At 51.3% G+C, this 27,416-nt stretch overlaps 1 protein-coding gene across 1 annotated transcript in view; it reads left to right on the top strand.

Annotated features, from left to right (window-relative positions):
* Positions 1 to 5,740: 5,740 nt before the first annotated feature.
* Positions 5,741 to 27,416, top strand: part of DNAAF5 (dynein axonemal assembly factor 5) — a 35,728-nt gene continuing 14,052 nt past the window's right edge. Inside the window, exons 1-8 of the mRNA XM_007467081.1 lie at positions 5,741 to 6,356; positions 7,132 to 7,316; positions 14,647 to 14,771; positions 15,130 to 15,248; positions 18,586 to 18,818; positions 19,374 to 19,586; positions 23,200 to 23,343; positions 24,763 to 24,931. Coding sequence (XP_007467143.1) covers positions 5,741 to 6,356; positions 7,132 to 7,316; positions 14,647 to 14,771; positions 15,130 to 15,248; positions 18,586 to 18,818; positions 19,374 to 19,586; positions 23,200 to 23,343; positions 24,763 to 24,931 — 1,804 coding nt within the window. The remainder of the gene's footprint in view (positions 6,357 to 7,131; positions 7,317 to 14,646; positions 14,772 to 15,129; positions 15,249 to 18,585; positions 18,819 to 19,373; positions 19,587 to 23,199; positions 23,344 to 24,762; positions 24,932 to 27,416) is intronic.

A 27,416-nucleotide genomic window follows, 5' to 3' on the forward strand; every position in this document is an offset into this window, starting at 1 on the left:
TTAATGTTTAGAACCTTTCATGATAAACTTTTACCCTCATGTTGGTATTCGTGCTTTTGAACTTTTTTTTTCCTTGTCAGTCCTGACAGGCGGGTTATCAATTTTATTAGCCCTTAAAAAGAATAAACTCTTGGTTTTAATAATCTCTGTTGTATGTATGTTCGTTTTACTGTTTCATTAATTTCTGTTCTAACATTTATCATTTCCTTGCCTTTACTGTGTTCAGATTTGTCCGTATATTTTCCTGTTGGGAAAAAACAAATCAACATTTAAAAAAAATTTTTTTTACCCTAAACGGGCCACTGGAAGCAATTACAAAAGTATTTGTGGAACTAAAGAAAAACATCTGACATCAATTTGACTCTTGTCCCTTTGAAGGCACCCTGTTCTCTCTCTGGCAGTCTCCTACAAACTCCTGTTTTTCTTTGGTATTCCTAAGTTTCACAACATGTCAATACGTGTGCCTCACTGGTGCTGTGTAGTTCCTTTAACCTGAAGGTCTTTCACTTTTAACTCTGGCAAATTTGTCTCGGTTATCCCTTTGAATATCTTCTCTGCCCATTTTGATTATCCCTTTTTCTAGGACATCTACTAAGCAGAAATTAGCATTTCTGCTTCTATCATCCACCTTTTACGCAGCTTCTTTTATGTAGCTTCTTGTTCCTGTTTCATGTTGCTCAGATAAAGACTTTTCTCTCCTTGGTCCCCGTTCTACTGCCCCTGTTTATTCTATTCAGTCTGGAAGAATGTCTGGGGACGGGACAAGAGGTCAGATCCCCCCTAAGTACTCATGTAGCCGCCACCATAGTCAGGACACTCAAGCATCATCACTATACAAGGCTCCTTCTGCCACCTGTGTAGTCGCACCCAGCCCCACCCCTAACCCCTGGGGACCACTCATGTGTCCCCCATCTCTGTAATTATCTCATGCATGTTATACACATGGAATCACACTATCGGTATCTTGTATGATTGTATTCTTTTACTCAGCATAATCCCCTAGAGATGCATCCAAGTTCTTGCATGTATCAATAGTTCCTTCCTCTTTATTTCTGAGTTGAACCAAGTTAATTTCCATGTTTGAAGATTGTCTTTCTGTTACTGATTTTTAGTTTGATTACATTTTTTGTCAGAGAAAATGCTCTCTGTGACTTCACTTCTTTTACATTTGCTGAGGTCTGTTTTATGGATACAGTCTATCCTGGCATGTCCCTGGGCACCTGTGAATAACGGGCATCCTGCTCTGTTGGGTGGAGGGTCTGTAAATGTCCACTGATCCCTTTGGTTGATGGTGTTCTGTGTCCTTGTGGAATGTCTAGTAGTTCCAGCAGTTGTGGAGAGTGGGTGCTGAGGTCCTCACCTGTAATTGGGGGTTGGTCTCTCTCCTTTCAGCTCTGCCAGTGTTTGCTTCATGTATCTTGAAGGTCTGTTGTTTGGGTCATAAACATTTGCGATTGCTATGTATCTTCCAGGTGGATTGATCCTTTCATTCTTACACAATGGACCTCCTTTTCTGTAGAAATTTCCCTCGCTCTGAAGGGAAATTAGCTGATATTAGTCATTGTGTTTTTTATAAATGAATGTTTACACGATGTCTTTTTCCTTTTTCTTTCAACCTACCCACATCATTACGTTTGAAGTGAGTTTTAGCATACAGTAAATGACATGTATTTGGGTCGTGGTTTTTTATTCCCTCTGCAAATCTGTCTTCTAACTGGTGTGTTTGGCCCCTTTACATTTGAACTATTGATAATTAGAGGTTAAGTTTGCCATTTTGTTATTTGTGTTTGTTTCCTCGTGCCATATTGTGGGATACTTGAATATCCTTTAGAATTCCACTTTATAACGTATTGAGTATCTCACTGTTTACTTTTCTTAGTGGCTGTTCTACCCACTCTTGTGCACGTGTGTAATTATCAGTTTATTGGTACCGATGTTTTGTATCTAGTGCAATGTAGAAACCTCCCTTTACTGTCCTCACTTTTCAAATATAATTATTGTAAATATTTCCCCCACATGCACAGAGCTCATCAGTATTATAATTTTTTTAATATAAATTTATTTATTTATTTAATTTTGGCTGCACTGGGTCTTTGTTGCTGCATGCTGGCTTTTCTCTAGGTGCGGAGAGCAGGGTCTACTCTTTGATGTGGTGTGTGGGCTTCTCATTGTGGTGGCTTCTCTTGTTGTGGAGCACGGGCTCTAGGCGCCTGGGCTTCAGTAGTTGTGGCACACGGGCTCTAGAGTGCAGGCTCAGTAGTTATGGCGCACAGGCTTAGTTGCTCTGCAGCATGTGGGATCTTCCCAGACCAGAGATCGAACCCTTGTCACCTGCATTGGCAGGCAGATTCTTAACCACTGCACCACCAGGGAAGTCCCAGTATTATAGCTTTTGCTTCAACAATCAGATATGAAAAATATGCCACTTACTTCTGGCCGCTGTGATTTCAGACGAGAAATCTGTCATTCACACTGGTGTTCCTCTCTAGGAGACACATCATTTCTCTCTGGCTGTTTTTACATTTTTTTTCTGTCTTTAGTCCCCAGAGGTTTAATTAATGATGTTTCTTAGTAGGGATTTTTAGAAGGCTTATCCTACATAGGGGTTCCTTAGTTTCTTGTATCTATGGGTTTATGTCTCTCACCAAATTTGGGAAGTTTTCAGCCATTATTTCTTCAAACACTTTTTCAGCCCACATTCTCCCTCCTCCTGTTCTGGGGCTCTGGTGATAAAAACGATTGTCCTGCAGATCTGAGGCTCTGTGCACTTTTCTTTTTTTTTTTTTTTTTTTTTTTTTGCAGTACGCGGGCCTCTCACTGTTGTGGCAGCTCCCGTTGTGGAGCACAGGCTCCGGATGCGCAGGCTCAGCGGCCATGGCTCACGGGCCCAGCCACTCCGCGGCATGTGGGATCTTCCCCGACCGGAGCACGACCCCGTGTCCCCTGCATCGGCAGGTGGACTCTCAACCACTGCGCCACCAGGGAAGCCCCATAAATATTTTTAAAAGCATTTTTATGACTGCTTTAAAATCCTTGTCAGAGAATTCCAAGATCTATCTTGGTGTTCACGTCAGTTCACTTCTTTTCACGTTCAAATAATGGTTTTCCGTGGTTCTCGGTATGACCAGTGGCTTTTTACTGTATCCTGGACATTTTGGTTATTGTGTTAGAAGAATCCTGATTTTATTTAAATCTTCTATTTCAGGGACTTCCCTGGCAGTCCAGTGGTTAAGATTTCGCCTTCCAATGCAAGGGGTGCAGGTTCTATCCCTGGCCAGGGATCTAGGATCCCACATGCCTTGCAGCCAAAACACCAAAATATAAAAGTAAAAAAAAAAAAAAAAAAAAAAGCTGTAGAATCTGGAAAGGCTCAAGACATGGGACTTTTAGGTACTTCTAAAAGACTGGACCAGGGACTTCCCTGGCAGTCCAGTAAGACTCCACCTTCCAATGCAGGGGGTACAGATTTGATCCCTGGTTGGGGAGTTAAGATTCCACATGCCTCGTGGCCAAAAAAACCAAAACATAAAACAGAAGCAGCAATATTACAAATTCAATAAAAACTTTAAAAAATGGTCCACATCAAAAAAAAATTAATCTATTTCAGCAGAAAGTCGTCCCATTTAGGTTTAGTGTGTAAATTCCAGCTTCTACTTTTATAGCCTGTGGTTCCAATGATAGTTTTATTTCCCCAGCCCTTGCAATGCCCTTCCTGTCTGCTCCATTCCCCCGGTGCTGCCCCGGCTGTCACTCCATCCCTGTGGGTGCTGCCTGCAGTGTCAGAAGGCATGTGGCCAGGCTGCCTGGTGGTTAAACAAAGACCTCAAGAAATAGCGGAACAGAGAAGCTTACGACTCACAGGTCCTGGAGGAGGTACAGGCACAGTGCCCAGGAGTCAGGACCCGGGGCGCACACCTGTATTAGGTCCACAGGGCTGTGCTTTGGGGTTCCTGGGCTAAGGCTGGATAGGTCAGTTCAAACCAGAGGGAGCAGGGTTTTGGTGAGCTTCACAGGGGTTTAATCTATGGGGCCCACAGGGAGAGAGGTTATCACAAGGGTGCTGGGGGGGGGGTCACATCAGGAACTTCGGTTTACTGGTGACTCTGCAGGCTGTCATCTAGGTCACGCACTCGAGGGAGGGCTCCTGTCAGTTCAAGGCCCCGCAGGCAGCGGGCCACACAGAACAGATGCCGAGGCAGTGATCGTGTACTCCGTGAGTGGCCTGTTGGCAGGCCTGGGTTGCAGCGCCCTCTAGCGCCTGTTCCAGGAACCTGTAAGCAAGAAAGAGAAACCCCAGGGACCCATCCCATGGCTGTTCCTCCAGTGCTGGAGTCCCCAGTCGGCCCGCTTCCTTTCCAGCTCAGAGCCTTTCCCCATCGTCTGCTGAACTAGCTGCGAGGTACTTAGTTATACTTCGTGGGGAGCAGCCGGGAAAGTGAGTCTGCAGCACCTTCTGGAGCAGGAAGTTCACCACCCCCATTTAAGTGTCTACTCACTCATCTCGGCCAGAGCACGGCCTTCGCAATGGCCTCATGTGGCGACTGCCTGGCTCCCTGCTAACCTGTTCCGCAACAGCCAAAGCAGTTTTCTAAAAACACAAACCTTACGTGAAACTCTTCCACCTTAAATCCTCCCTTGCGCCCCCCACTGGGACCCAGTGGAGCCACCCAGAGGACCCTGCCCCCCCTGGGCCCCTGGGCTCTAGCCACAGGGCACTTTTCTTCATTTCCCGGAACAGTGTCAGGCCCCCTCCCGGTATTTGTTCCTGGGGATGCCCAAACAAGTACCATAAACCTGGCAGCTTAAACAACACAAATTTATCTCCCCACTGTTCTGGAATCCAGAAGTCCAAGATCATGGTGTCAGAGGCTGCTTCCCCCGAGAGCCGTTGAGGGAGTGAGTCTGTTCCAGGCCGCTCTCCTAAGCTTGCAGATGGCCATCCATGTTCATAATCGTTCTCCCTGTGGGCTTGTCTGTCTCCAGTTTCCCCTTTCTATAAGGACACAGTCATATGGATTAGGGCCCATCCTAATGGCCCCTTCTTAACTTGATGAGTCTGAATGGCCCTATTGCTAAGTAAGGTCATGTTTTGAGGTCCTGGGGGGGTCAGGACTCCACTACGTGAACTTTGGGGGGCACAACTGAGCAGTCCCACTCCCACCATAGGCCTTTGCCCATGCTGTCCCCTCCCTCTGCAACGCTTTCACTCCCCCTTCACCTAGTTAACTCTTACTTACCCCCTATATTACTCTGGGGCTGTCACCTCCTCCAGGAAGCCTTCCAGTCTACACCAAGTTCCTTGGCCTTCATCCCTCAGGACCACGGTAACCGCACGCTGATTACCGTGTCACCCACTAGACCAAGACCCGAGCCGGAGAGACCAGGTGCCCGCTCCACGTCACCGTTTCCGACGGAACTGGTCCGACCCGGGCATGCAGGAGATGTGAGGGCCACAGTAGCCACCTGAGGACACGAAAGGGCACGACCACCACGCCTCACTGAACACAAGTCCGCAGCGGCCACCATATCGGGCTCCAGACCTGCCCAGGACCCCCGGCCTGGCCCGCGTCCCCTCAGCCCTCCGACTCCCCGCCCCGGCCCCGCCCCCCGGCCGTGTCCTGTCAGTGTTCCGAGCTGCCAATAAAGTTACTCTCGGAGCCGACCGGAAAACGCGCCGTAATCCGCGCCGCGACCGTCGTAAAAGCGCCGGTCTCCCCTGGTGACTAGCAACGCGGGGAAGATGGCGGCGCTGGTGGCGACCGAGGCCGCGGCGTCCCCGGACCCGGCGGAAGCCGCCGAGACGGCCGAGGCGGCGGAGCTAAGCCGCGTACTGAGCCGCATGCTGCCCGGTCTGGAGGCTGACAGCAAGCTGGGCCGGCGGCGCGCGCTGGAGGCACTGCAGCGCACCCTGGAGGCGGCGCGGCCCGAGGCGCCCGACGGCGACCCCTCCGCCGCAGCCGCCTTCCAGGGCCCGTGGGCGCGCCTGCTGCTGCCGCGCCTGCTGCGCTGCCTGGCCGACCCGGCCGAAGGCTGCCGCGCGCTGGCCGTGCACCTGCTGGACTTGGGCCTGCGGCGAGCCGCGCGGCCCCGTGACGCCCTCCCGCGCCTGCTACCCGCTCTCGCCGCGCGCCTGGCCGGCCCCGAGCCCGCGCGCCGCCCACCGCCCGAGGCCTGCGAGGAGCTGCGCCTGGCGTTAGTGCAGCTGCTCCACCTGGCCGTACGCCTGAGCGGCGCTGCGCTCGCGCCCCACCTGGACGACGCGATACGCGTGCTGCGCTGCACGCTGCTTGACCCCTTCGCCGCCGTGCGCCGAGAGAGCTGCGAGTGCGCCGCGGGCCTGGCGCGCGCCACGCCAGGTGCCCGCCCTTGTCTCCTTCCACGTCGCCCCCTCCCCAAGCCCGCCCCGGTCCGAGCCCTGCTGCACCCGCAGCCCGGAGCGCAGTGCCTGCGCGCAGTGGATGCTCGCTGGTTGCCGAGTGAAGCATCTCCCCGTCTCAACGCCGTCCCCTCTGTCCCCCACCCCCCAGTTCTTCGCGCGGGGTCTCTCCTCTGGCTCCCCGCACACTGGGCATTAGTGGACCAGAGCCTGCCTTGATCTGAGGACCCGAACGTTGAAAGAACTCGCCCCAAGTATCACTGAAATAGCGACCTTACAGAAGGGTCTCAAGCAGCGGCACAACTGCTAAACCAGAGGGTTCGTTTGGCTGTCACGAAGAGCCCTTGGTCGTGACTTCCTGTGAGACCTTTAGGAAGTGGGGTGACTTTGCCTGAGGCGGTGCTGATCCAGCTTCCTGCGGTTGTGCTGGGTGTCTGCCTGCAGGCTCATCCAGAGGTGGGGACGCACAGTGTCTCCCCACTCAGCGTACTCTGGAGTGCCTGTCACAGCCATCTGCAGCTTCAGGTTCTCCCCTCCCAGCTCTTGTGTTCAGCTGAGATGGGTCCAGCCCCAGCCTTTTCCCTTTGGTCCTCCCAAGCCTCTGGGTCGGAGAGGTGTTGTTTGGGTCACACGTCCAACTCTGCACCTCTCCTGGTGCTGGGGGTACAAAGCTGTGTGTGGCCAGCCCAAGGGAGCCGGGCCAGGGTTGACGCTCACAGGCTCCCCTGGTGACTGATGGTCTCCCCGCCCCACAGACCACTTCCACATGCAGTCGGAGTCCCTGATCGGCCCCCTGATGCAGTCCATCTCCCACCAGCACTGGAAGGTACGGGTGGCCGTCATCGAGGCCACGGGCACGGTGATCCAGTTTGGCAGCGGGAAGTCAGTGGACGACGTCCTTCCTCACTTTGCTCAGCGGCTCTTTGATGATGTCCCCCAGGTAACCAGAGTTTCTCCTCCAGGCAGTCCCTTTTCTCCACCAGAAGTGTGCCAGTGTGCTGTTTGTCACTCCCTCACTTTTGTCTTTTTTTAAAGACACTATATGTGACGTTAAATGTCCTTCCATCATTCGCGGTCACAGGTGTTCCTATTTCACGTCTTTGAGAAGCTGGGGGAGACCTGAGTCGTCTTAATATATTAGTTATTCTTAATTCTAAGGAATGGGGAAGAGGACTGCTTCCTTTTAGGAAGAAACTCTAAACTGAGTATTTCCACGGTTTGCAGAAGCATCTGTAACATCCTCCTCCATCAAGGTGATTTAATCAAAAAGCTGCAGAGGTTGGCAAACGAGGCCTGGGAGGAGGATGGAGCCAGGGTTGGTGTGTTGGGGTAATTCCTTCTATTGGCTTTGGGGCCTGAGGAGACAGACAGACAAGACAGGCAGGCAGGTGGAGGTGAGAGAACCAGCTCTTTTGTTGGCAGAAACCAGCTCAGAGGGCGTGTCGTGGATTTGAGGCCGTGGGGAGCAGAGTGAAGGCTGTGAGGGCAGGCTCTCTCCCAAAGGGAGGATGGGGTGAAGGGCTCCGGTCCCTTGGGGTGGGAGGAGTGGTGGCTGCCGGTGGGGGACCTGCAGGGTGGTCGGCACGTGGCCCCTGTGGCCCCGACAGCAGAAGTGCCAGCCTCTTCGTGTCCTGTCCATCCATACATTAAATATCATCTCAGTCCTTCCCACGGAAGTCCTCCACGTCCGAGGCTCGGGGCTGCTGTAAGGTACGCAGGGCCCTCCTGCTCCAGGCCTGGGTCTGGCCCCAGGCTGCTCGCAGCAACCCACCCTGCCTCCAATCACACGTTCTTGATTTGTTTCTTTCTTCTTTTTTTTTTGAATTGGCGTATAGTTGATTTACAACATTGTGTTAATTTCTGTTGTGCAGCAAAGTAATTCAGTTACACATATAGACTTTTTCATATTCTTTTCCATTATGGTTTATCACAGGATGTTGTGCTCTACAGTAGGGCCTTGTTGTTTACCCATCCTGTATATACTAGTTTGCACCTGCTAATCCCAAACTGCCCCTCCATCCCTCTCCCACCCTCCTCCCCCTTGGCAACCACAAGTGTGTTCTCTATGTCTATGAGCCTGTTTCTGTTTCATAGATAGGTTCGTGTCATATTTTAGATTCCACATATAAGTGATATCACATGGTATTTGTCTTTCTCTGACTTACTTCACTTAGTATGACAGTCTCTAGGTCCATCTATGTTGCTGCAAGTGGCATTATTTCATTCTTTTTTATGGCTGAGTAATATTCCACTGTATATATACACCACATCTTCTTTATCCATTTATCTGCCCATGGACATTTAGGTTGTTTCCTTATCTTGGCTATAGTGAATAGTGCTGCTGTGAACACAGGGGTGCATGAATCTTTTCGAATTATGGCTTTCTCTGGATATATGCCCAGGAGTGGGATTGCTGGATCATATGTTAGCTATAGGTTTAGTTTTTTGAGGAACCTCCATACTGTTCTCCATAGTGGCTGCACCAACTTACATTCCCACCAACACTGTAGGAGGGTTCCCTTTTCTCCACACTCTCCAGCATTGGTTATTTGTAGACTTTTTAATGATGGCCATTCTGACCTGTGTGAGGTGATACCTCAGTGTAATTTTGATTTGCATTTCTCAAATAATTACCAATGTTGAGCATCTTTTCATGTGCCTGTTGACCATCTGTATGTCTTCTTTAGAGAAATGTCTATTTAGGTCTTCTGCCCATTTTTCGATTGGGTTGTTTGGTTTTTTGTTGTTGAGTTGTATGAGCTGTTTGTATATTTTGGGAATTAATCTCTGGGACACATCATTTGCAAATATTTTCTCCCAGTCCATAGGTCATCTTTTCGTTTTGTTTATGGTTTCCATAGCTGTACAAAAGATTGTGAGTTTGATTAGGTCCCATTTGTTTATTTTTGCTTTTATTTCTATTGCTTTGGAGACTGACCCTCTGTATGATTTATGTCAGAGAATGTTTTGCTTATGTTCTTTTCTAGGAGTTTTATGGTGTCATGTCTTTAAGTTTTTAAGCCATTTTGAGTTTATTTTTGTGTATGGTGAGAGGGTGTGTTCTAACTTCATTGATTTACATGCACCTGTCCAACTGTCCCAACACCACTTGCTGAAGAGACCGTCTTTTCCCCATTGTGTATTCTTGCCTCCTTTGTCAAAGATTAATTGTCCATAGTTGTGTGGGTTTATTTCTGGGCTCTCTAGTCCATTGATCCATATGTTTGTTTTTGTGCCAATACCATGCTTTTTTTTTTAATAGATTTATTTATTTTTGGCTGCGTTGGGTCTTCGTTGCTGCACATGGGCTTTCTCTAGTTGCAGCGAGCGAGGGCTGCTGTTTGTTGCAGTGCACGGACTTCTCATTGCGGTGGCTTCTTGTGGCGCATGGGCTTAGTTGCTCTGCAGCATGTGGGATCTTCCCAGACCAGGGCTCGAACCCATGTCCCCTGCATTGGCAGGCGGATTCTTAACCACTGCACCACCAGGGAAGCCCTTACCATGCTCTTTTGATTGCTGTAGCTTTATAGTATTGTCTGAAGTCTGGAAGGGTTATGCCTTCTGCTTTGTTCTTTTTCCTCAGGTTTGCCTTGGCAGTTCTGGATCTTTTATGATTCCATGTAAATTTTAGGATTATTTGTTCTCACTCTATGAAAAATGTCATGGATAATTTGATATATATCACATTAAACTATAGATTTCTTTATGTTTTATAGCTTTTAGCACAGAAGTCTTTTACCTCCTTGGTCAGGTTTATGCCTAAGTATTTTAATTTTTTGGTTGCAATTTTTAAAAGATTTTTTTGTTTTAATTTCCTTATGATGTTTCATTGTTAGTGTAAAGAAATGCAACCAATTTCTGTATGTTAATCTTGTATCCTGCTACTTTGCTGAATTTGTTCATCAGTTCTAGTAGTTTTTGTGTGGAGTCTTTATGGTTTTCTAAATATAGTATCATGTCATCTGCATATAGTGAGAATTTTACCTCTTCTGTTCCAGCTTGGATACCTTTTATTCTTTTTTCTTATCTGATTGCTGTGGCTAGGACTTCCAATATATGTTGAATAGAAGTGGTGAGAGTGGGCATCCCTGTCTTGTTCCAGATTTTAGGAGGAAGACTTTCAGCTTTTCACCATTGAGTATTGTGTTGGCTGTGGGTTTGTCTCAAATAGCTTTTATTATGTTTAGATACGTTACTTCTATACCCACTTTGGTAAGAGTTTTTATCATGAATGGATGTTGAATTTTATCAAATGCTTTTTCTGCATGTCTTGAGATGAGCATGTGGTTTTTGTCTTTTGTTGATGTGGTGTTTCACATTGATTGATTTGCATATGTTGAACCATCCTTGTGACCCTGGGATGAGTCCATCTTGGTCGTGGTGTATGATCTTTTTTATGTGTTCTTGGATTGGGTTTGCTAATATTTGGTTGAGAATTTTTGCATCTATATTCATCGAAGATATTGGCCTATAATTTTCTTTTTTGGTGGTGTCTTTGTCTCTTTTTGGTATCAGGGTGATGGTGGCTTCATAGAATGTCTTTGGGAGTGTTCCCTCCTTTTCAGTCTTTTGGAAGAGTTTGAGGAGGATAGGTGTACGTTCTTTGCATGCTTGGTAGAATTCCTCAGTGAAGCCATCCAGTCCTGGATTTTTGTTTGCAGGCAGCTTTTGTTTTGTTTTTGTTTGTTTGTTTTTTGCCACACCATGCAGCTTGTGGGATCTTAGTTCCCCAAGAAGGGATTGAACCTGGGCCCTGGCAGTGAAAGCGCCAAGTCCTAACCACTGGACCGCCAGGGAATTCCCTGCAAGGAGCTTTTTTTTTTTAAATTTATTAATTTATTTATTTATGGCTGTGTTGGGTCTTCGTTTCTGTGCAAGGGCTTTCTCTAGTTGTGGCAAGCGGGGGCCACTCTTCATCACGGTACGCAGGCCTGTCACTGTCACGGCCTCTCTTGTTGCGGAGCACAGGCTCCAGACGCGCAAGCTCAGTAATTGTGGCTCACGGGCCCAGTTGCTCCGCGGCATGTGGGATCTTCCCAGACCAGGGCTCGAACCCGTGTCCCCTGAATTAGCAGGCAGATTCTCGACCACTGCGCCACCAGGGAAGCCCAGGGAGCTTTTTTATTACAGACTCTACTTAACTTCTAGTAATCGGTCTGTTTTAAGTTTTCTATTTCTTCTTGTTTCAATTTTGGTGAGCTGTATGTTTCTAGACACTCGTCCATTTCTTCTAGGTTGTCAAATTTGTTGACATATAATTGTTCATAGTATTCTCTTATGGTCTTTTGTATTTCTGCAGTATCAGTTGTTATTTTTCCTTTTTCCTTTCTTATTTTATTTATTTGGGACCTCTCTCTTTTCTTCTTGGTGAGCCTAGCCAGAGGTTTGATGATTTCCTTTTATATTATGCTTGTGTTCTCTTGTTTTTGGGTTTTGTGAATCTGTTGTATGTTTTTGATTTGTGGTTACCCTGTTTTTCAAGTATGTTAACCCATAATTATATCTACTTGCTTTAGACTGATAGTCATTATGGGCTCAAACACATTCTAAAAGAAAAAAAAAATCTACATTTTCTTCCTTTTCTCCCCCTACATTTTATGATTTTGATGTCCTCTTTTACATCTTCATAGTTATCCTTTTGTCATTGATTGTGGTTATTGTTGCTGTCACAAAAATTTTTTACATTTTTTTTAACCTGTATATTGGTTTATTTAAGGGATTTACCTTCCAATTGTGATTTTTCTCTTTCCTATAGCTTCTCGCTTCTTTTCTATCTAGAGAAGACTTTTCAATATTTCTTTTAAGATAGGTTTAGTATTGCTGTATTCTTCTAGTTTTTGCTTGTCTGAGAAATTCTTTTTCTCTCCTTCTATTCTAAATGGTAATCTTGCTGGGTAGAGTATCCTAGGTTGCAGATTTTTCCCTTTCAGGACTTTGAATATATCTTGCCACTCCTTTCTGGCCTGCAGTGTTTCTGTAGAGAAATCAGCTGATCATCTTATGGGGGCTCCCATATAATTAACTCTTTATCTTGATTTGTTTCATTTTTTAAAACAGCTTTATCAAGCCATAATTTACATACCTTACAATTCCGTCACTTAAAGTGTTCAATGTTTTTGATATATTACATCATTAATTTAAAATTTTTTCATAAATTGTTTATAACAACATTTGCTATTTTAGCCATTTTTAAGTGCACAGTTCAGTGGCATTAAGTACATTCACAGTGCTGTGCAACCATCATGACCATCCAAAACTTTTTTTATCATCGCGAACAGAAACTCTGTGACTGTTAAGCAATTACTCCCCGTCCCCCCCACCCCCCAATGACCTCTAATCTTTCTGTCTCTCTGGATCTGACAATTCTAGCTGTTTCATGTAAGTAGAATCAGGATGCGGTCTATTGTGACTGGCCTCTCTCACTCAGCATTGTGTTGGTGAGGTCCACCCGTCTGTGGCAGGTATCAGTGCTTTGCTCCTTTTAAGGCTAAATAACATCCATCGTGTGGACAGACCACATTGTGTTCCTCCATTCATCCGTCCATGGACTCTTGGGTTGTTTCCACCTTTTAGCTGTTGTGACTAGAGATGCTGAGGACGATGGTGTGCAGGGATCCGTTTGAGTCCTGCTTCACTTCTTTCGGGTAAACACTCAGGAGTGGAACTGCTGTGTCTGTCCTACAGTAACACATGTGTAGCTTGTTGAAGTCACCAAAGTGTTTTCCACGTGGCTGCACTGCTTTGCATTCCTACCAGCAATGTACAAGGTTTCCAGTTCCTCTGCATCCGTGAGTTGGTATCTCCCTGTGGTTTTGACTTGCATTTTCCTGAGGATTAGTGATTAGTGATGTTGAGCACCTTTCTACGTGCTGGTCACAGTTGCTTTATTCAATGAAACATTGAACTTGCACGAGTCAGGACAGTTGTGCTAGTGTGTGTGCAGACAGCCAGAATGGCTCCAGGGGCCTGTTCTATTACACAGGAAGATTAGAGGCTCTGATCACTTACCCAGGAAGTGATGAGAGGCCTGTCCCTCCCTACTTTCTCAGCAGGAGACCCAGAGGGATGGCCTCGCTTTTCCCTCGGGAGCCTGGTCACTTGAGGTCTGCAGGATATGTCCAAGGAGGTGGGAAGGGGTGGTGTCCCGGTGCAGCAGGGCTGTCACAGCTTCCTCCAGGCCCAGAAAGGCCCCGCCCCCCTGAGTGCACCATCCAGGTGAGAGCACCCAGCTCAGGTTAAGTCACTGCCCATAAACAGGCACATGCCATCGGTTGCCCCCGGCTCACCCTGACCGTCGGGCGCTCCCTGTGCACATTGCTCATCTCTGATTGTGGGTGTTTCATCTAGAAGACGGAGTTCTGTGTGCTTTGTGTAGTTGGGATAAAGCACTGACCCTGTTGTTGAGGCTCCAAGGATGTGACCGTATAGGTGTTTGCCCGGGAGCCTGCCTGGGAACAGCTCCACCTGCCCCGCTGCTGGCGCCCCACAGGCGATCAGCTCAGGCCCTTGGGCGCTTGTGCGCACCTGCCCTGGGCCAGAACCCTGGTGGAAGGGAGAGGGAGCAGGTCTGGTTGGCCCCCAGCCCCTCACTGGCGCGCAGGAATGACAGAGGGGGCCACGGGGTGGGGGGGGTAGATGGAAGGGGAGGGGAGGGGCGGATGAAAGAATGAACCTTACCTCGCAGGTGAGTTGCAGTGACGTAGAGGAGGAACCTGAAGCCGAGGCAAGGCGGCTGCTGCTCGTCCAGCGCTGGCTACTTCGGGGGCCACGGGGTGTGATGTAACCCGAGCCCCCATGGGTGGGATCCTGCCCGACTAAACTGGAACGGGCATCGGAATCCTTGGGTCCAATCAGAACATGATAAAAACAGAGGCCTGTTGCTGCTCCCTGGGTCACACGCGACATGAAGCTCACCTCTTCCCTGCGGTGGGTGAGGTGGGTAGAGGCACGCACATCACCTTCTTGGACATAGGTGGCCAGTGCCCAGCCCAGCCAGGAGGTTCCCACACGGGAGGCCGCAAACGTGCCACAGGGCTGAGGCAGGGCTGTAGGACCTGCTGTGGCCAGTGGCGGGTCCGGCCTGAGCCCAGGGGACAGGGGCTGAAGCAGCGAGACCTAGGGTGCTGGCGTCTTGTTCCAGGCCCGAGATGGGGATGCAGAGCTGCCAGAGCACCTGAGCGGGCTCTGGGGCCCCTGTGTGCCCGCACGGGGTCCTGGGGCTGCCGCGGGCCCCACGCGCCTGAAGGCCGCTCACCCTCCTCTGCCTGCAGGTGCGCCAGGCGGTGGCACGCATGGTCGGGGGCTGGCTGCTGCACCTGCGGGACCGCTACTCATTCTTGCATAGGCTCATCCCGCTTCTCCTGAGCGGCCTCGACGACGAGATCCCTGAGATCGCGTAAGTGGCAACGTGGCAGACAGGCCGAGGTTCTGGGTGCCAGGGCAAGCACGTCGCGCCCCAGAGCCGCCGTACCGCGCGCCTCCCTCCTGCTCACCTCACCAGGCGCTGGCTTTTCCTAAGCTGTTGTTTATGGCGGTGGTTGTTTCCTTTGGTCCAGAGTCTTGCGGGAGCCACTGTGTCCCCGCATCCTGTGTGCTGGGAGGCCATGGGGCTTTGACAGTACAGTTTTGCATCTTTAGCACTTTGCTTGGGTTAGTGATGGAGGCATGGCAGACTCACTGGTGAGCTCCCTCGGGCAGAGACCCAGCCGCCCCGCCGAGGGCGCCCCCCGACCTGGGTCTGTGTTGTGCGGCAGGTGCGGGGCGGCCGGCCTCTGGGAGCAGGTCGGGCTACACTGGCAGATGGAGAACGAGGAGGAACTCAAGGACAAGCTGGACTTCGCTGGCCCGCCCCCTGCACACCACCCCTCGCCAGGTGAGCGCGGCCAGCCCAGGCCAGTGGTGCGGCAGGGCGAGTCCCGGAGGTAGAGCCAGACGGCGGGAAGGGCCTCCCTCGCGGTCCTGGGCGGGCCTCCCTGGGTACGTGAGGGCGCGGCCAGCCGAGGAGCGTGAGCCTGATGGGGAAACGTTGGAAATGGGTGGTGTTTTGTCACCTCACAAAGCTGTTCTGTGAGCTTCACCTGGAGAAGCAAACACACAGGTAGCCGGTGAGACGCAGTCCTCGTGTTCCGGGTGATGCTACCCTCAGAACAGAGCCTCCCGTTGCTGGACCTCCCGTCCTGCCTCTCGTCATGGTTCTCTGCCAGACCGTGAGCGCCCGCGGGTGCGTGTGTGTGCGCGGGCATGCCATGTGTTCCCTTAGCTCTTGAGTCAGATCCAGGCTGCGTTTCCAAGGAAGCCCCCTGCCCGCCGGGCTGCGGCCCCCCTCCTTGCCCCTCAACCCTACACGTGTCTAGTTTCTTCTGCTCTGGAAACACTTTCTGTCTAGGAACGAAGTCCCTTCCACTGAACTTGATCAGACTGTATCACTGCAGTCTGTCTGCAGGTGTCTTCTTACAGTGGAGCGATGGTGGAGTGCTGCTGGCAGGGACAGAGCCTGGTACACATGCACCAGGTCAGATGGGCAGCACCATGGGAGAGACCGGGACCAGGGCCCGCAGGCCCCTCCAGCCCTAGTCAGGTGAAGTCAGGCTCGGACGGCCGCCCTGGAGGGGACACCTTGCACGAAGGGCAGCATGAAGACAACTGCTCACACCTCGTGTGCACCCGCTGCTGTTCACTGTGAGACCCAGAAGGCGGCTCCTCCCCCATACCTGGGAGGCCCGTGTTTTGTTTTTTTTTTTTGGTCCACATGTTTATTCATGCAGCTTCACCTCCCACACCGCACAACTGCTATAAGGGGAAATCACGCATGTTTTGGAAAAGGTACAAAAATTAGTTGCCAGCAGGGTTTTTTCTGATTTAGTAAAGTTTGAGAATGCACCATCTTTTAAATTATCATGTCTGCCGTATCAAGTACAGGAAAGGAGGCTTCAGAGCCATCTTCACAGTGAGGCGCGCATCTATGGAAATGCCTCTCAGGCTGTGTGCCCGCCTTTCAGTGGACCACTCCCCAGACGGTCCTAACCTGTCCCCTCATCCCACAACCTTTCCACAAGGGACATGTCGTCAGGAAGAAAAGGGCATTTATTGTTTTGCTTTTTGTTTTTTACAAAATTATAACAAGCTCACTTAAACCGCCAGCAGAATCTGAAACATTAGAACTAATTCTCTCATATACCATAAAAAGAGAAAAGTAACAGGAACAAAAATCCAAAGTGAGGCCTCATGGTACAAGCTGTTCTTTTTACTAAAACACGCTTTAAACTTTGACATGTCACGGTCTCATTTCTATCTCTAGAGTTGTTTTGAGTCTTTAAGGTCAAAATCTTGTAATCAAAATCCTCGAAGGCTTTTTTATAGAGATTGAGAAACTTATCCTGAAATTCACTAGGAAACGAAAAGGACCTAGCACAGCCAAAACTTTGAAGACGAAGGCCCAGGTTGAAAGATGAGTACTTCTGGTTTTAAGACATAAAAACGCAGTAATCAAGATGGTGAGGTTATGAACACAAAAACAGACCTACGTGGACTTCCGTGGTGGCGCAGTGGTTAAGAATCTCCCTGCCAATGCAGGGGACACGGGCTCGATCCCTGGTCCAGGAAGATCCCACATGCCGCGGAGCAGCTAAGCCCGTGCGCCACAACTCCTGAGCCTGCGCTCTGGAGCCCGCAAGCCACAGCTACTGAGCCCGTGTGCCACAACTACTGAATCCCACGTGCCTAGAGCCCGTGCTCCACAACAAGAGAAGCCACTGCAATGAGAAGCCCGTGCACCGCGATGAAGAGTAGCCCCCACTCACCACAACTAGAGAAAGCCTGTGCGCAGCAACGAAGACCCAATACAGCCAAAAATAAATTAAAAAAATAAAAAATCTGACCAACAGACCAGTGGAACAGAGCAGGGTCCAGAAACAGACACAGGCATGTGGACTCTGAATTTTGGCAAGTTGCAAAGACAAGGGGAGAAAAGACGTCTCAGCAATGGTGCTGGAATCACTGGATGTGCAAAAAAAGTGGGCTTGGATCCAACCCTCCTGATAAACGAAAATTAACCCCAAATGCCATGTGGATCTAAGGGTACGACCTAAATACACTCCACAAAAGAATGACTGATAAATTGCTTTTCATCAAAATGAAAACTTCTGCTCTTTGAAAGACATTAAGAGAATGAAACGACAGGGCACAGACTGAGATGTTTGCAAATCGTTTACGTAAGGATTTGTGTCCAGAGCACAGAGAGAACTCTCAAACTCAATATCAAGAACACAGTCCAGTTTTTTTAGTGGCAAAAAAAGTTTGAAAAGACACTTCACTGAAGACACACAGATGTCAAACAAGCCCATGAGTCAGTGCTCCAGGGCATTGCTCGTGAGGAGAGTGCACGTCAAAGCCACAAGGAGATGCCCCCTCCCTGCCTGGAGGTTTGACCTAAGACTGCCCGTGCCAGGTGTGGTGCGGATGTGGAGGAGCTTCAGGCCTCGTGCACGGCTGGGGAGGGCAGACAGCAGTGCAGCAGCATTGTAAAACCACTCGGCCATTTCTTAATCAGTATAGTGCCCACCTTCCATGTGCTTAACCATGGTGCTCCAGGGCGCCCACCCAAGAGAAGTCTCGTCGGCGACAGCCCACGGCAGAACCGCTCAGACGTCCACCGGCAGGTAGACAGACAGACTGTGGTCTCTCCGTGTGCTGGAATGCTGCTCAGCAGTGAGCAGGGGGCGGCGCCCCCCACCACTTGCTGGGCCTCAGAGCGGAGGAAGCCAGGCAGAGAGGAGCGTGTGCTGCGCAGCTGCACTCACAGAAAATCTAGAAATTGCGGCTCCCCATGGCGACAGGAAGCCGACGGGGGCTGCCCGGGGCGAGGGGAGGGCATCGTCGGGAGCACAGGGACCTTCTGGGTGACAGGTGCGCATTATCTTGATGGCCGTGATGGTTCACAGTGGTATCCATCTGTCAGAACCTCAGAGTTGTGCCCTTCGAGCATGTAGTTTACTGTGTGTCACACCTCAGGATCGCTGTAAAAACTTAGTAAATTATGACACTTTGTGGCTTCATTTCTGTCTTCAGAGTTGGTTTGAGTGTTTTAAGACCTCAAAATAAAACCCGTAGGTGTGCCTTAAGTGAGGAATGTGTAGTAAGTGACTGCACACGAATCGTTGAGATCTTGTTTGTGAATTTCACGGGTTCCCATCCATCTTTATGACCCACAGGGAGCCGCCCGGGGCTGGGCTGCCGGGAGCTGGTCTTCAGAAACCTCTCCAAGATCCTTCCCGCCATCTGTCACGACATCACCGACTGGGTGGTGGCGACCAGGGTGAAGTCGGCACAGCTGCTGGCGGTACTGCTGCTGCACGCGGAAGGCCACATCACGCAGCACCTGGAGCCCATCCTGCGCACGCTGCTCCACGCCTGCGCCGACGAGGAGGCGGCCGTGGTCCGCAGTGTGAGTGGCATTCCGCTGTCCTCAGGGGCTGCATGCACCCTCCCTAGTTCTGCAATCTGTGAACTTGGACACATACCAGCAGTCACGCAGTCGCCCCTGTGTGAAGGTGTAGGTGTTTCTGTGGCCCCCGGGCTCTCCCCGGCCTTCTGCATCCAGTCTGCGTGCCCATAAAAAATGGAGTTTAACGGTGCTCTTTAAGCATGTGCAGGTGAGCGGCCCTGTGTCTGAAGGTAAACACATCCTCCACCCGCAGGCCAGTGCAGTGGTCACTGTTCGGACAGACGTGCAGAGCCGGCCCCATGAGTCCCGCTCAGGCAGCCGGGCCTCAGAGAGGACTCTCTGACAGCCCTGCCCCCGCCAAACGGCATGAACTCCTTCCCCTGGCACTTCTGAGCTCATGAGGGGACTCACCAGTTTTCGTGGGCGTTTGAGCACATGTTAGGAAGAGACGGGCCTGCAGGGCTGCTTCTGGCAGGTGAAAGCGGGCACGGCAGACGCAGAGCAATGAGGGGCTGAGAGGGGCGGCAGCCTCAGTCCTCCTCCGTCTTCCCTCAGTGCACGAGATCCGCAGAGCTGATCGGGACCTTCGTCAGCCCGGAGGTGTTTCTGAAGTTGATCTTGTCGATGCTGAGGAAGTCTCCCTCCCCCTCCGGCCTCCTGGTCTTTGCCTCCATCATCCGAGGCTGCCCGAGGGAGGCCCTCCGGCCGCACGTGAAGGTCATCGCCGTGGAGCTGGCCCACGCTCACATCTGCCAAGGGTCTGAAAATGTAAGCGTGCGTGGGAGAGGGTGGGGCTGGGGGGATCGTAGAGTCCACCCATCTCCATGGTGACTCGGTCCCCTGTGGGACCATCCACACATAGCGGTTGTCAGTCCCATAGGCCTCTCGGGGACATCTGACCGGCATGGTAGCTGGGGTGCGGCCCTGGTGTCCTGTTTGGACCCACGCGCCTCCTGGCCCATTCTCCACCCTCCATGGCGGCCGTTTAAAGTAAAATGAAGCAAAGTGCAAAGGCAGTTCCTCAGTCACGCTGGCCACATGTCGAGCGCCCAGCAGCCCGTGTGGCCAGCACTGGGCGGTGTCGGATAGAGCGCGTCCGTCGTCGAGGGCAGTTCTGCTCTACGGGTGGCGCTGCTGTGGGTGGTCTCAGCTGGAGACCCCCCCCTCCCCCAGAGAACCTGTGAGTCCACACCCCGTCTCTTGGTCCACGTCACACGCGGTATCTCCATGGTGAGCTTACTCTTACCCCCGTCACTTGGCTTCTAACGGGGCTTCCAACAGGCAACCTGATCTGGCAACCGTTATTGGGAGCTCTGCTTGGTGGTTACAGATCTGTTTTGTCTTAAATCGAGCAGTAAATCCGTTACATCTGAAGCTGAAACAATGTAGGTAGTTAGGCTTAGTCATTTGGAATAATTTACAATTGTTTGCTGTTGAAGGAAAAGTAGTGACCTTATTTTCGCGTGGCTGTGATGGGCTTAAACCCTGAGTCTTGGCATTGGCCAGTCACCCTCCCATCTCTCTGTAGAGCAACGAGGGTTTGCCTCGCCAGGCGTCTGACCCATGCACCGCAGGCCCCCTGGGCCATGGGAAGCTGGCCCCGCACAGCTGACACTTGACAGTGGCTGCCACGGCCACAGAGCTGGATCACAGGGGTGCCAGGCTACCGCTCAGCCGCTGGGAGATGCACTTCCACACCTGCATCTGGCCTTGACTCTGACATACGTTCACAGTCTTGTGGGAACCATCTTAATAAGCCTATAAGGCAGCTTCTGAAACACAGATGGGGGGGATGGAACAGAGGTCTTGGAAGGGGGACGTTCGTGGGCTTTTTCACCTGCTTCTGGTGTTTTCAACCGTATTTCAACTTTTCCCAAAACCCATTTTTAAGATAAACTATGATTATCTAAAAATGTGGAAAAAAGTTCCACATTTTTACTCAACTGGTTCCAACAAGGATTTTCATTCCAGAAGCATTTCTGTTCTAGAAGGTGCAGCTTGAAAGTTTGTGTAGGTGTTTCAGTACACGTGTTGCAAGCTGTACAGCAAAGGAAACGTCTTTTCACACCTGAGTGTTGTTACAGGAAACCTTGGTCCCTCGATCCATCTAGTTCAGAGCGCACACTTGGTTCCTCTTCCTCCAATCCTTCCAGGAAAGATTTACTCGGTCCTGCAAACAGAGGGGCCCCTTCCTGACAGTTCCATCCACACACGTGTCTCTAGACACGTTCCAGCCTTTGGCCAAGGGACCAGCCGGTGTGAACCCCAGTCATGTGACCCACTCCCATCCTCGCACGCCTGTGGCCAGGATGCACGGCCTCCGCACAGGGAGGGGTCGTCCTAGTGTTTCCTACAGTCGTTCTCCAGGGACTGTGAGGACAGGCCTCAAATGCTTCAAGACCAAACTAAAGGTAAAGCCCCGGCCTGAGCCAACAGGGCCCCAGAGACGTCCTGCTCGTCTGCCTGGGCCTGGGCTCAGCTGACAGGACCGGAGCCTCTGCTTTGAAGTCTGGCTGTTTATCGACAGGGGACTGAGATGCAGAAACGGTTGATAAAACAGGAGTAACTCGTTTCCTCCTGTTTACTCATTAATCGGGTGTGGGGTCTGGGATGGGAGTGCCTGGCGCTTTCTCCAGTGAAGTTGTGGGATCTCCCTCTGTGTCAGTTTCCTCTGTGTCTTGTTTTCTTTTTGTGTGTGTGTGTGTGTGTGTGTGTGTGTGTGTGTGTGTGTGTGTGTGTGTGTGTGTAGGTAGGTAGGTAGGTGTTGAAAATCCTCTGGTTAAATATCGCGAAATCTGTGAACGTTAAGGCCCCGTTTCCTCAGAGGTGGTGCCGTGTTCACAGCAGGAGGGCAATGCTTGTGAAGGACACAGACCTTTGGTTAGTTCCAGCATCTGGAGGTGTCGTGAGATGGCTCAGCCAATGCTGAGAGCAACTCCCTGTTTATTTATTTTTTTAATTTTTAAAATTTATTTATTGTTGTCTGCATCGCATCTTCATTGCTGTGCACAGGCAGCGAGCAGGGGCTACTCTTCGTTGCGGTACGCAGGCTTCTCATTGCGGTGGCTTCTCTTGTTGCGGAGCACGGGTTCTAGGTGTGTGGGCTTCAGTAGTTGTGGCGTGTGGGCGTTAGTAGTTGTGGCACGCAGGCTCAGTAGCTGTGGCTCACGGGTTCTAGAGCGCAGGCTCAGTACTTGTGGCGCACAGGGTTAGTTGTTCCTCAGCATGTGGGATCTTCCCGGACCAGGGCTCGAACCCGTGTCCCCTGCACTGGCAGACGGATTCTTAACCACTGCACCACCAGGGAAGTCCCAATCCCTGTTTATTTTAATTGAAAGAATGGTAGCTCCTTAAATATGTATTGTAGGTCATTTAGAAATTAGCCAAAATCATGCCCTCAAAAAAATCAGTCAATCCAGGTCTGAAAGAAATGGGGCTGTGGGAAAAGTAGGTATTTGAATAAAACACCAATTTTGGCTCCTCAGGGGAGTTAGGACCCCCGAGTGGCTGGGGACATGCCACAGTGAATTTTTTGTTTAAACTTCTCTGATTTATATCACTTGTGAATGAGTCGTAGGATTTTAGAGCTGATTCCGAATTTAGAACCAATCCATTGTCTAGCCAAATCTTCACCATACTTTTGAGCTCACATCCCCATTAGTGAAAAAAAACACTTTAAGCATTTTGCCCTGGTTCCCTCTGTCCTTTATGAAACATAGAAGAGCAGGCATGTGGGAGGGGTGTTCTAGGCGGTTCTTCCTCTGGGGCCCCCACCCCATGCCCACTCCTGGCCCCCATTTCACAGTGGATGAGGCTGGAGCCCGGGAGGTGAGAGATGGGCTCGACCCAACCGGGGTGTCACCTTGACCCCCGGCAGTCTGGAAGCATCTTTGAATCATAGAATTTTATTTTTCTTAGTATTATAGAAACACTCAGAAGTGCACAGAAGGGGAGGGGAGCAGTGTGCACCCGTCGTGCCTGCCGCCCGGTTCCAGCCACGTCCCCCTCGGTCCAGCTTCTCTCTGACTTTGGGGGTGGGGTGGGAAGAGCTGGGGTACTGAGAGCAAATCCAGATTCCCTGTCCTTCCACTTGTCACTTCTACAGTGTGTGTCAGTAACACATGCAAACTTTTTAAAAATGTAACTCAAATACTGTTAAGCACTTAACAAAGTTGCCGTGAATTCCTTGATTCTCGGGGATTCAACAGGGATTCAGTTTCCCGGTTGTGCAGAGGGGCACCCTTTTTATGGCTGATGTGCCAGAATCCTGGCCCAGTCCACTCGCGGGATCGCCGTGGCTCCATGGCCCTGGTCAGTGGGGCCTCGTCTGGGCCGCTGAGCGGGTGCAGGGGTGGCTGATGGTGCCCTGCTCTCTCCGCAGCGCTTGTACGGGGAGCGCCTGCTGCAGTGCGTGCAGGCCGTGGTGTCCGTGAGCCGGGAGGACTGCCGAGGGGCTGGCGTGCCGCTCATGGAGGTGCTGGTGACTGTCCTGGCGCTGTGGGGACCCGCGGGCCTTGGTGCCAAGGTAAGGGGGCCATCCTGCTTTGCCTCAGCCCCTGGACGGGAGGCTGCCATCTGTCAGTCTCTGCTGTCAAACTCCAAGCCTCGGGCTGGCCCAGCGAACTGTCTACCTAAGATGAAAGAGTCTAGAACGTGCGGGATGATTCGTTCTCTAGGCGGCCTCAGGGGCACACGGGATTTTAAATTCCCTCCAACTGCCCATTGGCTTCAGGATCTCAGAGTGAGGCCGGCTGCTTAATCTTGGAGAAACAGGCAATATACGAGGGCTCCCTCGTCTTAAATCTGTGTTTGAGGGAGGTTAAGAATACACACGTGCACCGGAGGTCAGGAGAGAAAATAATATCATGATTTTCCTATTTAGTTGCAGCCCATCTTTACACAATTGTTTCCATTCTCCTGGCTCTGTATTTTCTTTTCAAATTCTTTTCTCCATTGAACTTCCTTGCTTCTTTATTGTTTTGGCTGTGCCGCAAGGCATGTGGAATCTTAGTTCACCAAACAGGGATCCAACCTGCATCCTCTGCATTGGAAACACGGAGTCTTAACCACTGGACCTCCGGGGAGGTGCCCCCCCACCCCGGGCTCTGTATTTAACTTAAAATCTTCTGACATCCAGCTCCCTGTGGCTGTGAGGACCATCCAGAGACCCGGCTGTCTGATCACTTCTCCCCAAGCTGAGAACCCGGCTTCTCCCCCTGGTTCTCTCTTCCCCTCTCCATCCACGCTGTGTCCCGGAGGCTCCCCGCCTGCCCTCCCCTTCCCCGGGGCCTTCGTAAACTGTGTTTTCTTTCTCTCTTTAAAAACCCCCTTTCCGGAGGGCACGTGTCCGAGCAGGGAGGTCATCACTGTAGGGCTGTAAATACTAGAAAAGCCGAGTCTGTCATTACGGGTGAGTCTGCAGGCCAGACTGGGGCCCCGGGACAGCTGCACAGCGTGCTGGGGGCGTCCTGTTCCTAAAGCCCTGGGGGAGGAGGGTCCGGGCCTCCGTCTCCTCTTTGCCCGCAGAGCAGCAGACACGCTGTCGCCAGCGGTCTGGTCAGGTGAAGCACTCTGAGAGCGAGGACGTGGGCCCATCTTTGGCACCCGTGGTTTAAGTCTGTTCAGTGCCGGCCCTGAAACTGCCTGCTCCCCCTTCTCCATAGATGGAGCCTGGCTGGGCCTCCAGGGTGAGCCTCCCGCCCTGCAGGGACTGCCCTGCCCCGGGTGTTGCCTCATGGGGGGTGGGGGGACTGTACCTGAACTGCCCGTAGATGCTCGTTTGCCCATTTCATTATTTCTCATACAGCAGGGGCGTCGCGGGAGCCCCGGGCCACGTGGCATGTGCCCGAGTGGCTCTCCCTCCCTCAGGTGGTGAGGACGGGTCTCCAGTGGGGTCTGTGAGTCCCAAGATCAGATTGTCCCAGCCTGTCATTTGCTCCCCCAGGTTCAGGAGGCGCTGGCCGAGCTGGCCGCGGTGGAGAGTGTGGACGGCAGCCAGGACCTCTTCCGAGCGCACGTGGGCGCCCTCCTGGAGCGGCTGGCTGCCTCGCACCGGGACTGGACCGGCCACTCCACGGGGTTCCTGCAGTTTGACGTGGTGCTTGCCCACTCAGGTGAGCCTCAGACGGGCGCCCCGGGCGGGGTTCGGAGCGCTGGTCCCGTGGTGGCCCCAGCAGCCCCGGCACAGATGGGCACAGCTGCTCAGCACCACCCGGGAGGCGGCACGCCAAGGCCTGGTTCTTCAGAGTCACTCACGGTCACTCTCAACCTGCAGAGAACAGCTGTTTTAAGGAACAAAACCTTAATTTAAAAGATGCCACGAGCAGTGCTTGAGAGTCCGCCTGCCGATGCAGGAGACGCGGGGTCGTGCCCCGTTTCGGGAGGATCCCACATGCCGCGGAGCGGCTGGGCCCGTGAGCCATGGCCGCTGGGCCTGCGCGTCCGGAGCCTGTGCTCCGCAAATGGGAGAGGCCACAAACAGTGAGAGGCCCGCATAACGCAAGAAAAAAAAAAAAAAAAAAATAACTGATAGCAAATCTCCCTATAAACATAAAGAATAGACATGGATTAAAATACAGATTTGCAAAGCATGAGCATAAACAAAAGATGGCATTTTTTAAAAAAGGAATGCACACTATGAAGTTAAATGTTCTTTTATAGTAACATAAGATACATACGTAAGACATTTCTGCCTTTACCCGTCGTTTCATGGATAGTGAGCTACAGAAGTAGAAGTACACCTGAACTTCAGTATAACTGATCCTTGTTGTTGTGTCTATAACAATATTGTATTATCTGAATGTAGTTAACGCTTGATTTTATATATATATATACCTTTTCATGATCAATTTTAAGTTTCGTTCTTGGATATTTTGCCCTAAACATGGAGTACATTTCTGGCATGCTTATCATCAGAAAACACAAAAAAAAAAAAAAAAAAAAAGATGCCACGAACTCTATAGTGAAGACTTGCTGTAACGTGGGTCTTTAAAGTCCGCCCAGGCGCACGTTTTGATGTTAAACCTTTTTTTTTGGAAGAATTAGTTCGAGTGTGACATAGAGGCCGATGCACGTTTTTAATTTTGTTTATTTATTTATTTGGCTGCGTCGGGTCTTAGTTGCGGCACGCGGAATCTTTCGTTGCAGCACGTGGCCTCTTCATTGCAGCACACGGGCTTCTCTGGTTGTGGCACATGGGCTTCTCTCTGGTTGTGGTGCATGGGCTCAGTAGTTGTGGCGTGTGACCTTAGTCGCCCTGCAGCATGTTCATTCCTGGACCAGGGATCGAACCTGCGTCCTCTGCATGGGAAGGCAGATTGTTTTTTGTTTGGGGTTTTTTTTTTGCGGTACACGGGCCTCTCACTGCTGTGGCCTCTCCCGCCGCGGAGCACAGGCTCTGGACTTGCAGGCTCAGCGGCCATGGCTCACGGGCCCAGCCGCTCCGCAGCATGTGGGATCCTCCCAGACCGGGGCACGAACCCGTGTGCCCTGCATCAGCAGGTGGACTCTCAACCACTGCGCCACCAGGGAAGCCCGGGAAGGCAGATTCTTAACCACTGGGCAACCAGGGAAGTCCCTATGTTAAACCTTGAAAGCGTGACTTTGCATGGCATCCTGTGTGGCCCATGGTCTTCAGTGGCGTCCCCGTGCTCTTCCCCCAGGTGCTGCCTACCCTCTGTGCCCACTTGGCCTCCCGCCCCGGGGGTTAGGGTAGGACCAGCAGGGCAGCGGGACTCCGAGCTCGCGGTCTTGCATGCCGTGCTCCTGGCCACAGTGCACCCTGGCAGCAGCAGAGCTCTGGGCTACAGTGGACCCTCCAGTCACGCTTGTTTTGCTTTGACCCTGGGCTTTGAGGTGATACCTCTGAAAAGACTGAAGTCCTGACTGAGTCCAAAAGTAGCAGACCGGAAGTAAACCAGAGGGCCTGAGGGTGACGGCTTCACTTCTGACACACGATGTTCCGGGTCAGCACAGGGCCTGGCAGGGAGGGCAACTGGTGACCCGATTCTTCTGAGCTGCGGCTCACGTCTAGACCCCGGAGACTGTGTTCTCCCCATCACGTGCAGGTCCAGGTCCTGAGCACCGTCACTGCATCTGGGATCCTTCCAGGCTCGGGGACAGTGGCACAATTTGTTCATCTAGTAACAGGCATGGGAAAGGATGCTGGCTGCCAGGCTCAGGGTCAGACATCAAGCAGCCTACATGGTCTGAATGTTGGGTTTTGGTTGGCCTTTAAAAGATTGCTTGGGGACTTCCCTGGTGGTGCAGTGGTTAAGAATCTGCCTATCAATGCAGGGGATACAGGTTCAAGCCCTGGTCCGGGAAGATCCCACGTGCCGCAGGGCAGCTAAGCCCGTGCGCCACAGCTAGTGAGCCTGTGCTCGCGAGCCACAACTACTGAGCCCATGTGCCACAACTGCTGAAGCCCACGCGCCTAGAGCCCATGCTCCACAACAAGAGGAGCCACCACAATGAGAAACACGTCCACCTCAACAAAGCCCAACACAGCCAAAAATAAATAAAATTTAAAAATAAATTAAAAAAGAAAAAGTTTGCTTGACTTTAAATTTTTTTAAGAATTTGGTAAGATGTAGGGAA

The sequence above is a fragment of the Lipotes vexillifer genome, unplaced genomic scaffold, assembly GCF_000442215.2.
Source record: "Lipotes vexillifer unplaced genomic scaffold, Lipotes_vexillifer_v1.1 scaffold1701, whole genome shotgun sequence".
NCBI lineage: Eukaryota > Metazoa > Chordata > Mammalia > Artiodactyla > Lipotidae > Lipotes > Lipotes vexillifer.